This window comes from Lonchura striata, chromosome 17 (assembly GCF_046129695.1).
Source record: "Lonchura striata isolate bLonStr1 chromosome 17, bLonStr1.mat, whole genome shotgun sequence".
NCBI classification, from domain to species: domain Eukaryota; kingdom Metazoa; phylum Chordata; class Aves; order Passeriformes; family Estrildidae; genus Lonchura; species Lonchura striata.
Genome location: NC_134619.1, coordinates 8,712,052 through 8,729,591, shown reverse-complemented (window position 1 = coordinate 8,729,591; position 17,540 = coordinate 8,712,052). Strand labels below are relative to the sequence as shown.

The window sequence follows — 17,540 nt, the reverse complement described above, 5'->3', positions numbered from 1 at the left end:
CTGCCTCTGTTTTTATGCTGATATGAGAGATGGGACAGCACCTCTGTACGGCCACAAATCCATTCTGTGTTGTTGGAGGTGATGGGAACTATGGGCAGGTTTTCGCCCTCTGGGGAGCCAGGAGCCGTGTGATGCTCTCTGAGTGCAGAAGGCGCCGTGTGTGAGTGATGCTGTGCCTGCAGGACCCATGGCTCTGTGGGGCTGTGCGTGTTAAGACAAAATAGACGTCAACAAAAGCCATTCCTTTTAAACTGATATTTAAAAATTGTCACTAGAAACCCTTAACACAAGGACTGTAGTGAAAGCGACTGTTTTCATGGAAACAGAGGCTACAGACAAGGTGGTATTCGCATGGTATTCAAGCGTCCAAGCGCTACGGAAAGAATTTTTTTCAAAAAGAAAGAAATTCAGCAGCTCGATGGAGGCTGATAGCACCAACATCAAACCATAGCCACGGGCGGGAGCAAGCGCGGCCGGCGCGTACCTGCCGCCGGTACGAGCGCTGCCCGGCCCGCGCCCGGGAGCAGCGGCTCCGCGCTGCCCGCGGCGCGGGTACCTCCGTGACAGTAGCGGGGGCTGCCGGGCGGCCCCGGGAGCGCGGGAGGCTCGGGCAGCTCCGTGACAGTAGCGGGGGCTGCCGGGCGGCCCCGGGAGCCGCGGGCAGCTCCGTGACAGTAGCGGGGGCTGCCGGGCGGCCCCGGGAGGCTCGGGCAGTTCCGTGACAGTAGCGGGGGCTGCCGGGCGGCCCCGGGAGCCGCGGGAGGCTCCTCCTCCGCCCGGCACCGCGGGCAGCGCGGCGCTGCGGGCGCCGGGACGCGCCGCGGCCCCAGGCGTGCGGTAGGTGCGCCCCGACGGCGGCGGCACGGGGGCAGCCCCGCGGCGCTGCGAGGGGCCGGCGGCGCCGGGGTCGGGCTGCCGCGGGGGGCGGAGGGCCGGGTGTGCCGGGCGTGCCGGGCGGGCAGCGGGGCACGGAGCCGAGGGCAAACCCCCCGCGCGGTGCGGCGGAGCGGCCGCGGCGCTGCGCTCCGCGCCCCGCGCAGCCCGCGGGCGGCTCCGGCGGGAGGCGCGGCGGGGAGGGGGCGGTGGGCGCGCCCGGGGCGCAGCGCGGGGCGCGGAGCCGCCGCCCCGCTCCGCTCCGCTCCCTTCCGCGGGCATGCGCGCCCGCCTCGCACATGCTCACTGCGCCGGCGGCGGGCGCGCACACTCCGCAGCGCCGCGGCTCCGCGCTGCACCGCCGGTGAGTGGGGAGGGGTGCTGCGCGCCCGCGGGGGCGGGTGCCCGGCGGGGCTCCGCGGGCGCGGGGCGGGGAGCGCGGAGCCCCGGAGCCCGGCGGGGCGGCTCCGGCGGAGCGCGGGCGCGGAGCGGCTCCGCGGCAGCGGCGGGTCCTGCGTGCGGAGCCGCGACCCAGAATTAGCGCAGGGAGTTAATTGCTGCGCAGCGCGCGGTTCGGTTTTACCGTCCAGCGAGCCCCGCTTATTAATGATTTTAATCGCTGAAGAGTGCGTTTAAATAAAATGCGCCACTGCGCTTTCCCGCGGCTGCTTCCTTGAGGAAAACTTGTATGTGATTTATGCAGTTCAAGTAAACTTTTCTGAGTGTTAAATTGTGCTTGAGCCCAGTGAACGGCCTCTGAAGGAAATTATTCATGGTATACAGCTACTGTTGTTCAGACATTTCAAATAATGATGTATTCTTTTGTATAAAGTTGTGATTGCTAAAACGCATGTAGTGAACCAATAAACAGTTTATTGGTCTATATCAAATACTAACAGAAATTTTGTTCAGCGCAATATCAAATACACGCATCCCTGAGCGCCGTTAAAAGCGGTGGCAGAAATGGTTTATTGTTTAGTCTCTCTTGTGGACTTTATTAATTTACTGAGAACTTCTGCTCTCTGCAATGCCATCCGTGGAAGGGTCCCCCTCTTTCTTCTCCCCCAGTTTATTGAGAAAGCATGTCTAAATTTCTTCATGCTAGTCCACGTCTGTGTGTATTAGGACAATCTGGTCCACAAAACATGGCACACATTTAAACTAGTAATTCTGTGTCTAAACTAATGCTGCTTAGATAGTTTCATACATTGAGCATTGCATTGTTTTGTTACTTGTTGCTTCAGACAGGATAAATTCTTTCTCATCTTTTTTTTTTTTTTTTTTTTTTTTTTTAATGTGTGGAAATTGTTTCCATTCCTTAATAAAACTGAATTTTTATTTCTGCTTTGAAAGCATTGGTTTGAAGGCATCAGATGTAACACAAGCAAGTAGGAAAGACTTGCAGTACAAATGCCTTGAAAATAAGGAGTACTTACAGCTTTGGAGACATTCCAGAAACTTTTTAAGCATGTTGTGAAAATTCACTTGATTGGTAGAGCAGCTGATAACTTGACTTAATTGTTCTAACTTAAAACCCTTAATTAAAAAAAAAAATAAAATCTAAATGTATGGTGTAAAATTGAATTGTGTAGTTACAGAGTCAAATTGTCCACGTAACTCTTTTGCCTCTTCTACTCACCCACCAACAGGTCAAAACATTTGGCTAAATAACAAGTTGTGTATGCTTTTGGTTTTACACTCATCAATTTGTTTTGCTTTACTTTGCTTAGCCCACTCCCCTCAGCTCATTTTCTTTTAAAATAGTACGTGGAGACTCGATTCCCATGACTCGCTAATCTTATCACCATTATTTGGTTGAAATTTCTGAAACGGGTTCCTGTTTCAAATACCTCACAACATTGGCAGCCTTAGGTTCCATTAGAAAAGCTTCATTAGGGAGAAATAAAAATGTTGTTGATAACTCCCCCTCCAACAATAAGCCTCATATTCAACTCCTCGGTGTGTGCGGATATGCCTTGAATTATAAAAAGGAATTAAACTCAGGTATTCACACAAGGAACTCGATCTCAGAATATCCCTTAAAGAGTCTCATGTGTTGCTGTGTTGCTATGCATAGCTGGTTAATATGCTTTTCTCTTTTTTTCCCCTGAAAATTTAATAATTTAGCAATTAATCCTGCAAATATTAGTCGCATGTTTAACTTCAAGCCTGCGAGGCATCGGGCTGGATTCTGCGTGGCTGTGTTTGTGTGTCAGTATGTATGTGTACACACTGCTGACAAAGAAAACAATTAAAGACGTTACTAATTTTCTGCTGTCTTCCCAACTGTTATTTATGATGTGTAGTAGTACAACAGCTATTCTGAAATCAGCTATAATTCTCTTTGGTAAGATTTGTTCCTCCTGTGCCAAATTTTGCAGTAACCAGATGGTCTTAAGGTGTCTTCAGCCGGAGAACAAGCATGAACAGCGCTAAAGACTAATTATTCCTCGCAGTAAATTCCTTCTGCAATAAATTCACAGGTTGTTAGACCTAATCTGTGGAAATGATTGTTAAGATTACTTATGCAGTGAAAAATGCTTTAATAAATCTGTGAAAACTAGCAGAAGTTCTTAGAATGCTAAGAAAATATTTTTGAGTTAACTTTGCCTGGCTGGGGTAACTTTTATTTGGGACAAACTGTTAAATGAAGTTACAAAGTCAAATCCTTTTCATAAGCCATAGAACGCTTCAGTTTTAATATGAAGATTTTAAATATGTCCTGTAAGTGGAGGGGTCATTTGGTAGACCATGTAGGGAAAGAAATCTCGTACTGCCGTTCTCAGTGTATAGTTTCATTGTACCTGTGTATTTTTCACAGCAGTAAGAATGTATATTTGATTAGTGCATGGAGGAGTTTCCTGGATAAACAATCATGTTATTTTCATTAAATTTCACATTGTATTGAACAGGACAGAAAAATAGAAACAAAACATATATTCAGAATTATAAACAATGGTATATACTAAAGTAAAGTTGTGCAGGCTTAAATACTTCCTCCTTTTTTGGTGGCTTAATTTAGTAAAAAAATACAAGTTTGGTTTTTTTAGTATATGTCTGTTAAAAAAAATGTAAGTACTCAAACCTCTTGGCATTTTGCTCGCTTTGATATGAATAGGGAGAACTTGTCAAATCTCTTTCCCTTCCTTTTCTGCTGAAAATCCTGGTTGGGACTGTTCATTAAGAGATCCCATCAGAAAACAATTGTTTCATGGCAGTCAAATTCTTAAAACAATACTTCATCTTTATTTGCAGATCTTAACTCAAGTAATGATGTTTAACAAACACCTTGTTTTAATCAGGTGAGGATAAGCCCTTCAATTAGGATGCAAATAATTGCTTGGTTGGGTCATTTGGGGCCTGGAGGTGCTGCCATTTGCAGGTAGATTTGGTGCTACCCAAGGTTTGAAGCAGGAGAGAGAAGAAATGAATAAGGATTTAAATTTTCTGATTTTTTTTTTTTTTATGGCATTCAAAACCCAGTCCAGCTCCCTTCTTTGTCAGGCTGTTCAGTTGATCTTGATTTACAGCTGCAAGAGTTGTGAGAGGAAAATTGGATCCAAAGTGATGTTCACTGCAAAGATGGTTCCATGAGTGTGTCACAGAGTGAATATTTAATTAAAAATAATCAAACCTCTTTTCATTCAGTTTTTCTGGTTGTGCTTTAATTATGTATTTTAATTATTTCAAAGATGTCTAAAATGCGATGAGAAAGATTACACGGGCGTAATCCTTCCCATTTAAAATTATTTGTCTGCGGCTGCCTAAGTCCTGGCATTAGGAGTCACATACAAACATGTTTATTTAACATCAGCGTTATCTGTTAGATTGTACATGGTTCATTAACATGGAGAGAATACTTTTTGTTTAGTAGTGTGTGGGAGCTGCCAGAGGTCAGGAGAGGTTGTTTGCCTGAAGTCGAGATGGCATCTTGGCTTTGCTCTCGCTCTGTTTGTCACCTCTGCTGTGTCCGGAAACCCCTTCCTTAGTGCTGTGCTGAGGTATTTTCCCTGGTGTCGAGGTGCAGAGGCTCTCTGGAAAGCCAGAAGTCTGCTGCAGGGCTGTGGTAAGGTTTATGGGGAATTTCAAGGGAGGTTTGTTGTAATTTGTGGGGGATTGTTGTAGCTGGGGTTCGGTTAGAAGAAGCAGCTTGGAAAGGATGGAGCGGGAGGGGACAGAGGAGCCTGGGATGTTGTGGTGGTACCCACAGAGTGCGTGGCTGTGATGGAGGGATTTTACAGATTTGGGGAGATGGGGAGTGATGGCTTGGGAAATTGTTCTGTGTGCCAGTGAATAAATGTTTTGTTGGTGTGGCTGGGTCAGAGCAGGACTCAGGACAGCTGTACCTGGTGGTGGTGCAAGAGGTGGCAGCTCCTCTGCAGGGGCAGCACAGGATGGGGCCCTTCTCTCCCCACAGAGCTTGTGGGGGATTCTCCACTCTTTCTACTGCTGATTAGAAACATGCTTGGACATATAAAACCATATCAGGGACTCCAGAAATACAGAATTACCCATGGCCTCAATTTTAAAAAGGTCAATTAAAATGTTTTACCGTGACTTCTGTATATAAGGTAAAAGCCATGCACTGCACACAGTACTGGGAGAGAGATGTGCCCACCCATCTCCATGCACAATTTTAATTTTAATTTCAGCTTCTTGGAAATGTTTCTGAATGTTTCCTACAAGTCAGTGAATTTCTCCATCCTCATTTGGATGATGGGGACTCTTTGGGCTTTTTGTGCCTTGGAGGGAGAAGATAATTTAAATTTCCATTAGAAAAAAGTAGAAAATTGCCTTCTTTGATTTTTATCAAGCAAGGATCACTGGTAGATAATAACCAAAGGGCACTGAATAAAATGAGCATTCTTGTAGAATTCAAAGTGCAGTGGAAGATGTAATGTGACTGAAGCATACCGCAAATGTGCAGTTTTTTAAAAGCATAACAGTAAAAATAGAAGGGCTTAAAAAAATAAGCTGAACTACTGTGTTGATTATAAGTTGTAGCTGGATCACTCTTATGGCCTGGATATTGTTTTTAAAAAGCCAGCAAAACATCTATTTCTAAAAAAATAGCAAGTTCCCTCAGAATGGTGGGGAGAGAGAGAGTGAGAGCAAAAGTGTTATCTTGGAGGAGGGAACGTCTGGGGTAGGGGTTTTTTCCCTTTGAATTATTTTCAACAAGTACTTACTCTGTTCTGTATTTTTAAGAAATTATGTGGACAGCAATTTTGTTGCTTTACCAAGGCAGTGAAAACACCAAGAATCCTTTTTATAATTTGGAAAGAATGTCAAAAGAATGAAGTAGTTAAACCTAAGTGTATTAGATCATACGCCTTAAATGCATAAATAAGCATAGCTGCAATCACAGAAACCAATGTTAAAACCACCAGGAAAACTCACCCAGAAACCGTAATGACTTAAAGGGAATGACCTCAGCCATTGTGAAATTTGTGCCTATTTGTTGACTGACATTTATTTAGTAGAAGCAGGGTGCGTGTTTTGTTGGGGTGTGGGGTTTTGAAGACTGCTGGGGTTTTTTTTGTTGTTGTTGCCAGGTTTGAATACAAAGAGTGAAAATGGGCTCAAGGCTGTGAGAGCCTGCATATGATTTGGGCTGTAGCAATTTGAAAAGCTGGTGAAGGGTTTGTTATTGATACACAGAGACTGGTGGAATTAAAGTTTGCTGTTCAGATGTTAGGAACTTCCTTGATGATAGCCCACTTCTAACTTATTCCCAGCTGGTTTTCTGTTAAGGAAATGAAGGTTTAAAATATTTGGTTGCAAACCTGAGATTTCTTCACGTCCATGTCTTTGCGTGAGTGCTGCATGAGATGCTGGTGTCATTCATCTCCCCTCTGCTTTTTGGAGAGGAAATTGATATGTGGTAGAAGCTCAACTTGCCTTTGCTGCAACACCACTTAATAATTCAGGGAAATAGAAGTCTTGAATTATTTTAACCATAATAAACTTCTTCAGGAATGTTTTTACATAAACCAACATTACAGATTTCAAGCTTGACCAGAGCCATGTCTCTCTGCAAACAGGATTTCTCTCTGCTGCCTGCTCCTGGCTGTGGGCTCCTACTTTTATGGGCTGCAATAATCAAACAATTTCTAGTTTTAATTGCCCCTTCTTAGATGTGTAGAGAGGTTTGAGAAAATGGGTAATTTTGTGCTGTTGGCTTGAACATCCAACTGTAGACATTCAGTCTCGTCATGCAGAAATTCTTGTTTGCCATCTCTGCTTTTGAGAAGGAAAGCAGCCTGGCTAAAAAAAAAAAAAAAACAACAAAAAAACAATAATCCTAAATAAAGAAAAGTATTTAATACTGGTCAGCCCAGGTAGTAGCTGGTCAACCCATGGAGAGTTGCCTCTGTTTATGTTGAAAAGAATGGACTTCACAGAGAAACTCAACCAGAGCAGAACTTCCAAAAACAGGGGGACGTGGGGAATGTTCCTTAAACTCAGCAAATGCCTGAAGAACTGGACATGCCTCTAGGATTACTCAGGCACCCACAAGAAACAGTGAGGGGAAAGTGGGGCAGGCATCTGAAATGTTTTTGTTTTTTAAATAGGTTGAGTAAGCAGAGCAGTCTGGGGGCCCCAGTTATTTACAGCTCTGTCTGTGCACCACGCAGAGAGCTCATCAGCTGTCCTAAAGATAAGTTTTCCATCAATTGCAAATCGTGTCTTTTGATGGCACACTGGATTTGGCAGTTTGCTGTGTAATTGTCCTACAGCTACTTTGGAAATAGCTTTGATCAGTTTTGAATATAGATCTGTATCACTAGTTTTGATTCCCCTTGCGACTGCTCTTCTGCGCTCGGTTACCATCCGTAGAGTTTAATTGCAGCTATTTGACAGTTCTTTGATTCTAAGACAAGTCAAAATGTATTTGCAAAATACTTCATCCTCAGTAAATGTTGACAGTGTGTACTTAGTTTTTGTAAGCTATGTTAATTTATTATTTTTCCCCACTACTGTGGGTGAAACAAGACAAAATATTGTCTAAAATTGAGCAATACTTTTTATTTGAAAAAGATTGTTTTTCCATCCCTTAAAAAACTAAAAAGCACTATTTTTTCTGAAAGACACTTTTTAAAGTAAAACTTGAATGTTATTTTCACTGTATCCAAATTTTCCTTTTTATTCTATTTTTGTAGGCTGACTTTATTTTTGAATTTATAAACCCATGTTTTTTGCTAGCTTACATTTGATATGTGCTTTGTTAATACTACTGCTCTTCACTGAGATAGAGTTAGGAGTAAGTCAGCCTTAATGCTTGTAGCAAAATCCATAAATTTTCTCCTTCCTTGTGTTCAACTGTGCATAAATGTATTAGATCCAGTCGTGCTCTTATTGCAGTTCCCAATCATTTCACTCAAGTAAGGGTTGAACCCTTATTGAGTGGGAGCAGTTTTAAACCTTTTGTACTTGTTGCAAAAGTGCATATTTAATTTTTTTTTTTTTAAATCCCATCGTAACTGCTGCCAATGCAAGTCCAGCTGACTTCTTCAGTGCCTGAGCCTTGCAAAAACCAGAGTGGAATCAACATCTTTCTGTGCTGTCCACGCTGAAATGCCTATTTGCAAATCAGCAAAGTTTCCAGCAGCAGTTAAAAAAGCTGGTAAATCTGAATTGGGTGGAGAGAGGGAGGTACCACAGCCCTTTTGGTAGCAGTGTTTGTAACCTCCTGCACCAAAAATTTGCAGAGATATGACTTAGTCTGTGGTATCACTTCTCTGACCTGGTACTCCCAAGTGTGTTGATGGAGTTTGGTGTGCAGCAGGAAAATAAGGCAGACAGCATTTTTCTTTTTATTTTTTGAAATAAAATTATGAGATCCTTATTCTGTGTAGCCTTGGTGGCCTGTTGTGTAAATACCTATGCTAGAGGAATCTTGTTTTTAATAAAATTCATTTCTCCCTGAATAAGAGGCGAGCTTGGGTGTCTGACCAGAAATACATAATCATTCGGCAATGCTGTAAGTGTGTGTAACCCTGAACAAGGCAATGTAAGATTGTGAAAGTGGCTATACAGAACATAGACCTTTGCTGTCTTTCCCTCTTCAGCGTCTCTTCACCTGAAAACTCTTAAAGTTGTGGTTTGAAGGAAGGCGTATTCTGCCCATTATATATGATTTCATATTATTTGTTTGGCAGCCATCCTTCTGTTCACTGCAGCAGATGAATATAATTTGAGGAAGAGAACGAGATGGAGAGGGGGGCTGAGGAAGCCAAGTGAGTCTGCTGTAAAATATTTGAGATGCAGCAAAACCTTCTGGGCTGGATTAGTTCTGAAACAGCACTTATGCCCCCTTGTAAATTAGGGGTGGGGTGTGGAGACAAATGCTTGGTTTCTAGCTGAGTGTAATAAAGGATGCTGCTGCTAAAAGTTCGAGGCGTTGATGTTCAGCTTGAACCTTCCCTCTTAAAGCCCAGGGCTTCTCCTTGCCCCAGCCCCCTGCCACAAATGAGGATTATTCAATCAGTGCAGTGGTTTAACCACGTCTGTGGTGGGGCAGGATGGTTACCGAGCGATGCACAGAAGCGCCGTGCCCTGCTTTAGGACGGGAAGTGGAAAATGAATATTGTTTTGAACTTGAACTCTGTGAGCAGACAGAAGGTAATTACTGGAGCTGGAACTCCCCCGGGACAAGCGGGGGAGTGATGCTCTGCACTTGTAAGAAACACTGTGGGATCTTAAATATCTCGTAGTGTTTAACGCTTGGGTTTTACATTTCTGCTTCTTAATTGATCTTCTGCTCTTCTCATTTCTTGGCAAATAGAGGAAGAAACAATTGGTTGTAGACTTAGTGTGCTGTATTTATTGATACACTTTTGATTTTTTTTTTTTTTAATTATTGATGCCCTCCTTTTGCTGGTGGGGCAGGACTCTTAAATTTCAGTCTTGTGTTGTAAAATAAACTCCTTTGCTACTGGCTTACTTATAATTTGAACAATTAGTTTATTATAATTTGAAAAATTATTTTAATTTATTATCATTCAAAAACTAATTATAATTTGAAAAATTAATTAATTGATGGTTAAAAGCACATAAAAGTATATGAAGTCATTTAATCAGAAGCTGTAAGCCACTTGTGTAGTATTTAGCTTTGATTATAAATTTATTTGTCTTATGAAGTAGAAAATCCCACTGTAATGACACAAAATGTGTGGTTGTAAAGTTAACATTTGGAGAATCAACTTTTTAATAATATATTATTACTGAAATTGTAGCCTTCTAGGAAAAAAAAAAAGGTAAATCTCTGTCTTCACTGAATATTTTGCTGTATTTCAGTGGCCTGTGGCTTCAGTAATTACCTAAGTGTTTTTACGTTTTTCCCCCAATGTTTTGGCTGCTACTTTACAAGTTCTTCAACAAAGAATAGTGAGTGCAATATTTCTCCTTTTTTTGCAGACTGTGTGGGGTCTTCTGGAGATTTTTTAAATACTTTTCCTTATTAGATAATTAAACAAAGAAGGGAAAATATTTTTCTGTTAATTCCTACCTATGGTAATACATGGGTTTTCTTCTCAGAAAGGAATAGTTCCATATTTTAAAAACACCATTTGAAGAATGAAAGTGAAATTGCATTAATTTTCCAAGTATAATTAAATACATACTATTTACTATAAAGCCTCCCTGACCGAGTTCAGAAGACTATTTTAATGGTGATGAAGTTTTAAAGGCAGTAAAATTAAGTCACTTTAAAAGAAAATTGTGTGATGATTTATTGTAGCAGAGCAGGTGAAATTCCTCTAGAGATTTTAATATCTTCCACCTGGTATAGAAATGAAAAGAAAATATTCTTTAGCTGGTGACTAATTTGTCACTAATACCCAGGGGTTCCTTCATTACAATGCAGAGATGTCAGTTCTAAGAGAAACGTACAGTGAAAAAACCAAGTGCAACTTCCCGTTGGAGACAGTTACAAAAAGAAGAAAAAATGAAAGGTCTGGAAAAGAGCCGAAGTCGTGTGAAGGAAGGCTCTAAAGCTATCAATCAGGGCAAAATGCTTGGGGAAGGATTTTACCTGCAGGCTTCAGTGGAATTCTTTAGGACATGTTTGAGGAGGAAAGTCACCCGATAGGACTCCAGAGGAGGAGCTCTGACACGCAGCAGTGCCCAGGCTGGTGCTCAGTTCTGCTCCCAGCTGCACGTATTGCATCCTGGTGATTGTTGGAGGAGGAACTGGATTGCTAAAAAAAAAAAAGCCACACTCTGCTTACTAATGGCTTTTATTCTTTATCACGGTGTTAAATGAATTGAATCCAAGGCTTGGATGAAAAAGCTGCTGGAGAATATCTGCGGCTTGAACCTTTCAACAGCGAGTGCGGTGTTTCTGCCACATCAGTGTTTTGACAAGTCATTTTTCCCAACAGAAAGTTACTCCAGTTTTCAGAGACTGGTGTGGTGTCCTCACTTTGCCTTTTGCTGCAGTTACAAAATTTTAACTCTGCTCTTGTCCTTCCAGTGCTGCCGTTTCCAACAGCTTGGAGTGAGGGGGAGCATGAGCCAGCGCAGTCCCAGGGGAGAGTGAAGTAAGGATTTCAGTCTCTCTCCCTTAAGAAACGAGCTGCTGACCCTGCAGCAGCAGCACTCTTACTTTTTGAGGACTTTCTGGTTTAGTCCAACCCAAAAAGTGGCTCGGGAGGAGAATTTGCAGTAGATGTCTATGACAGAAGTGCTGATTCAGTGTTAGGACTCCAGTGTTAGAGATTTGGGAAGAAGTGAGTGCTGCACCAAACACCATGAATGTTGGAAACAACCTGCCCAACAACCTTGTGGTGAAGGTGTTTATGTCACAGGGGGAGCCGTGGCGTGTCCTGCAGACTCCAAGCCATGGTAACAAAGTTCTGTTTCTCACTAGGAAGATTTAATCTCAGTTGTTCTATGGTTAGTTGGAGAAATGGAAGATTTTATGTTCTGTCAGGAGGAGATTATTGGAAAGGAAATTTATGGGATTTGCTACATTTCTTCCAGTTACTGTGTATTCTTCAGTCAGAGCACTGAGGAGAATAAGAAACACTCTTGCAGGTGTGGTGGGTTGATGGTGGCCAGATGTCCACCTGGCTCCTCATCCACTCCCCATCCTCAACAGGTCAGGGGAGAAAATATTAAAAAAAAGCTCATGGGTCAACATAAAGACAGGGAGATCACTTACTACCTCTTATCACAGGCAAAACAGACTCAACTTGGGAAATGTTACTTGATTGCCAGTTACTGTAATGTTGGATGGTGAGAAACAAAGGAAAGAACTTTAGTCCTGCCCACCTCCTTTGCCAGGCTCAGCTTGGCTCCCACATTCCCAGTTCCTCTGCCTTACCCAGGGGGCTGGGGAGTGAGAGAGTGCAGTCAGAGTGTGCATTTCCTTTTCACCACTCCTTCCTCATCTTTCTCCCTTGCTCCAGTGTGGGCTGTGCAGGCTACAGTTCCCCCTGTTCAGGAGAGCCAGGTCCAGATTTCTCCAGGAGCTGGGGCTGTTTCTCTCACATTTTTCCTTCCTGTCTTGCTGGAATTTGCCTTTTGACAGAGGTTTCATCAGCCTCAGGCAGGTTCTGCTGTGGCTCTGTGGTATAGTTGGATGGAAGCAGCCCAGGACAGACCCCCACCCTTCGCTGCAGCCGTCCAAAAGCAGCACTTTTAAATCTCACATCAGGCTATGGAGTGGTGGCACATCCCATCCAGCAAGAATTCCTGCCAGGTTTAGAGCAGGGGAGGAGAGGGAAGGGTGACAGAGAAAGTCAGCCAGCCTTGCTTGTCCTGCCTCCCAGCTGAGGTTAAGACACCTGAGTGCTAAAGTTAGATTCACCTCTCCTGAAGTGTCTGGGTGTCTGGGTTGATGCACAAAGGCTGTTGGGGCATCTTGTGGGCACAAGTGATCCTGCATGAAAAACTGAGCTTGTGCTTGACTGATGTTTAAGGACTGATTTTGATTGAAAATGCAGTTGTAGTTGTATGGTAATGTGCTGGCTGGGAAATGTGTTGTCTTTTACATGTATATTCCTGAACCAGGGACTCTTTTTTTTGCATGTTCAGGATCTTACATTTCCCAGATATGTTTTCTTAAGTGTGTTTTTTGATTTTAAGTTGCCAGAAAATTTGTAGCTGTTCTGAAGACTGGAAAGGCTCCTGTAGGGGACTTCTCCTCTTCCCTGCCTCTCCAGAAGCCAAATCTTCTTTAATGGTTGGGGGGGGTTGACCTGTATTCTACTGATATTCATATCTAAAGTGTAGAAACAGATGAGATGGTCTTGCCAACAAATGGTGGCCATCCCCTTGATTTTAATCATGCATCCAAGACTTAAATAACATATACAATTATCTTGATATGTTGGGCTTCAGGGGTTTTCAGCTGTTATCCTTAAGCTTGCATGGCAGCATATTTTACCTTATTTATGCTCCAAAGGAAGGCGTGTTCAGTTCCTTATGAGCCACTTGCCATTCATGATGGTGATGGCAGCTCTGTCCCTAGGAAGAGCCTGGAAGAATGCAGGGCAGAGTTTGTCTGAGGAGGGTAAAACCCTGCTGTTCTCAGTGGAATTAGGTTTACTTTGAGAGGGATCTTGCTGAAGATTAGCCTGTAGCTGCTAACAAAGTGGCAATGAACGTGTGCTGCTGCTGTTATCGCACATACGAATGTGTCAGAAACTCTGGCAAACTAATATTTTGCTGTGCTTCTTTTTTCTCCTCAAAATAGCCTTACATTTATGTTCTTGTCCTGGGAAGCAAGTTAGAAAAGTCATTTGAACTGCAGCAGTGAGCTCAGAAGAGAGAGTCTATGTAAGTGTTTTTATGTTTAACCTGACAAGCCAAAGTCTTCCCCCAAAATATTGTCTGCTACTCTACAAAGAAACTGTCAGCCCTTCATTAATCATCTAGTGGTCCTTCAGCTGCACAGTAAACAAAACCCACCAGGCCTGCATTGTCCTGCTTGCAGCCAGTTCTCTTTTGCTCAACACCTCATGGAGAACTTGGTTTGAAACCCAATCTAGCGAGGTGCAGCCTTCCCCAGCAGCCTGCTATTAATGGCCCAGATGTCTCCTTAATGAAAGGGTTTTGTTGTGCCAACACGATGCTCTCTGTCTTTCCTCAAGTGGATCCTCTCATCCTTGGTGCAAATACTATAACCAGAAGAAGTAGAATGGAACCTGCAGTGTTGTAGTCTCTGGAACTCAAAATTTTATAATTACTCTTGGCGTATACTTGTGAAAGTTATTTCATAGAGAGGTTTTTCAGCATCATTGAAAAGCAAGCTCCAAATTTTGTCATGTTTATTTTTGTAGTGCCTGAAGTGGCTGATACACCCTTGTGACTTTTGGAAGTGCAATTTGGATTGTATACTGCAAATTAATGTTAGTAAAGAAGAAATAGCTGGGATGTGATTTGTTGAGGTGTTTTTCACATGGTCCCCTGACAGTGAACAGTCAGGGGTGCTCAGATGTTGGTGTATTACTTATGCAAAAGGAAGTTAGAGTTTAGATGCCAAAATCTGATTTCTTTAACTTGTAAGTTGACGGAATATAGGTATGGCTTGCCCTGAAGCCTCAGCCTAGAAAGTTGCACAGCAGTTCCCAACACAGTAAATTTGAAGATTTCCAGGCTCACTTAAGTGCTGTCAGCCAAGGCTTGTGTTCAGTCTTAAGCATTTTTCGCTTCACTTAGGAGAGCCCAAAATAATCAGTGCTTGGAAAGGAAGCTGTGTTATCCTGACATGAGTTTAAAAGAAATATTACTCCCAGATTGCATATGTCTAAAATACACTTCTCAGATTTCTTCTGCTGAATGTTAACTTATAATGGTGAAGGTAAGTGACTGTGAAGATAATTTTCATGTTTAATTAGTTGTGTGCATGATTCATATGTGTTTTATTCTCATTTCAGTTTCTTGCCAGCCTTGTATTTTTATATTGCTGTAAATCTGTGAGTGTGTATTTGGAGGCAGTACTTGTGGAGTGATGGCCACCAGCTCTCATCTTTTTGAATGTGTTAAGTGCATTTTTAATCTGAGGATTTTAACCCTCTAGATACTGACAAGGCAGATTTATTTTTTTTTCCAATACAAAAGAGATACGATCCAGTTGTCTTTAACAATGCATGTAATCTCAGAAGAGCAAATCCCAATGCTTATCCCTTAAAAAACTCCTCAGAGAAAGAATTGCTTGGAGGAAAGAACCTGCTAAGCTTTCTTCGGCTTAAAAATACTTGTAAGTACCCTGAAGCCAGCCACCATGTTCACTGATGCTAAACGTCAGTGAGCAACCTCCCACCCATCCCTAAATACAATTTCATTTTCTAGTTCTCTAGTTGAACTTTTTGGTTCTGTTTTTGACTGCAGTAGATGGCTGTCAAGCATGACAGTAAGTAAACACCCGAAGTGCTGCAAATACCTAAAGTAGATATTAAATAAGAATTGCTTGAAAGTCTGCACATGAGTATAATTTATGGATTGCATGATATGGGCAGAGTCCTCAAAGCCATTAAATTAATCTGTTTGTCAGCTAACATTATAACAGTAAAAGTGGTGCCAACAGCAGCTGTGTTGGAGTATTTAATTGTAATCCTGTGTTTACAGGGAAGTGCAGGTAGCTGTCACCTGAACAGGGCAGTAATTTGGGCTTGTCTTAGGTGGCAGTAGAGCTACAGTCACCCCGTGGGCAGTGGGACCCTCCTGAAGCAGGAGTGTTGGTGCATCACAAGTATGACAAAAATATATCACAATTCCAGACTGGATTTTCTGACTGAGAGCTGTGTCCTGCTCAGCCTGGCTGTGTCCCTGTCTCCTCCTCAGTGATGGGGCCATTGATGTGCTGCAGGCTGGATAAACTTGCTGATCCAGCTGAGTAGAAAAACAGTAAAAGATTAATTTGTTGGTCAGGCTTGTGTCGCTGCTGTAGGTGTTGGCTGGCCCAGGGACAGGCTTGTGTCTTTGGTCAGTAGTAAAGCCTGTGAATGTTTACAATCATTAGGAGCTAATCAAATCCCAGGATAGATGATGATAGAATTTTGCAATTACACTTGATAACTGAACTTCCAGGCAGCACTTTGGGAAAGAAGCCAATTTGCAAGTAGTCATTTGTAGCTGTTGAGGATTGATCAGCTTAATGCTTCAGTTTACACGGGTTTTTTAATGTTCTCTTTTATTCACTTAATTTATAAAATTCCAACCCTTACCTGGCTTGAACTTCCAGCAGCATGTGCCAAGTCCTGTCCTGTTCATTCAGCTGTTTCCCAAGGGCAGTTTTAGGTAGGTATTTTTGAAATGTGCATCTTAAACACATTCCAGAGGAGGTTCAGAGGAAGATGTGAAGTTTACTGCTTCTTTCTTTTGTAATAACCAGAGAAGCTGGAGGACAATTGTGGTTTTGCATTGAATGACAGGGGTGCTTGCCCCATCATAGGAAGCCCTGGACAATTTCCTCCAGGTGCAGGCTGTGTGAGACATCCTCAGTGTATAATAGTATCACACTGATCCTCATTTAATTCCCATTTGGAATCTTGTCAGCGGTGACTTGCCCAAAATCTGACACTGTATTAGTAGGACAGTGATGAAGACCAGGTATCCTTAATTTCTGAAGTCATTGGTGGATTACCTACTTGAAACCTCTCTGAAATGAGCTGTAGCAACCCCTTTTTTTTTTGTTGCGATTTGTAAATTGTACTTTAAAATAGCATTATCTCTTCCTTCAAGGGAGGTTGGTAGGATTGACTTACAAACTATTTTAATTACTGCATATATATACAAGGAAAACTTCTCTCTGACAAAAACATATTATATCTTGGCTCTTGGTACTAACCAGCTTAACTTAAATTTCACATCTTGCTGCCAACAGCTGCCTTACTGAGACACAGTGCTCATAATAAATGAAATTTCATGAAAAAGAAAAATGAAAACTTTGTTCCAGCTGGATTGTAAAGGCAGTTGGAGCATTTCTATCATGCATATAAAGCTGCCATCCACATAAACATTGCAAATTAGTTTTTCATTTTTAATAATCAAGATCAGACCTTTTCTTATTACTGAGGCAAATGTGAGCTGTTAGAACCACACCATTTCATTCAGTGTCCATTAGCTGTTGAATCCAGTCCAGAGTTAAGTGTTGGAATGTTTAGGAAGAAACTCACCTTTTAGTTTCAGGTTTTCAGGTTTCTGACAACCTCCTTGGATGAAGATCCTGAAATGAGCAGGCTGCTCTGGCCCTGCTTGGTAGCACTCAGAGGGGTGTTAGTTACATCATTTGTTCTTGGAGCTGTTGCTGTGCATTGTTGAAAGCCCTGCAGCTGGTGAGTGCTTGCCCGGACTACCAAGGGGAATCTCAGCTGAATTATCACACACCCTCTCTGCACATGGAAGAGATTAATTCTTACAGCCACAAACAGAATGAACGCTTTGTACTTAGTACCATCATGTAAGTTCATGCTAAAATACAGTGCCAAAAATCAACTCTTTAACCAATAAAATCACAACTCTAATAACCATGTGTTTTTACAGCATCCTCATCCCAAAGGATCAAAGAAACATTGATTTATTTAGATTTGGGTCCCATCCCCTGTTGTTCTCACTCCTTCCCCTTGCTCCCCAAGAGCTCAAAAGAGCCAGATATGAGCTGGAACCCAACTGTTGGTGTGTAGCCCACAGCAGGGAGGGACACTCTGCAAAACCAC

General features: G+C 42.6%; 1 protein-coding gene across 2 annotated transcripts in view; it reads left to right on the top strand.

Moving 5' to 3' along the window:
- Positions 1-1,155: 1,155 nt before the first annotated feature.
- Positions 1,156-17,540, top strand: part of EYA2 (EYA transcriptional coactivator and phosphatase 2) — an 88,745-nt gene continuing 72,360 nt past the window's right edge. For both annotated transcript variants that reach the window (XM_077787015.1, XM_077787014.1), the window contains exon 1: positions 1,156-1,237. In XM_077787015.1, coding sequence (XP_077643141.1) covers positions 1,173-1,237 — 65 coding nt within the window. In that variant the 5' untranslated portion in view covers positions 1,156-1,172. The remainder of the gene's footprint in view (positions 1,238-17,540) is intronic.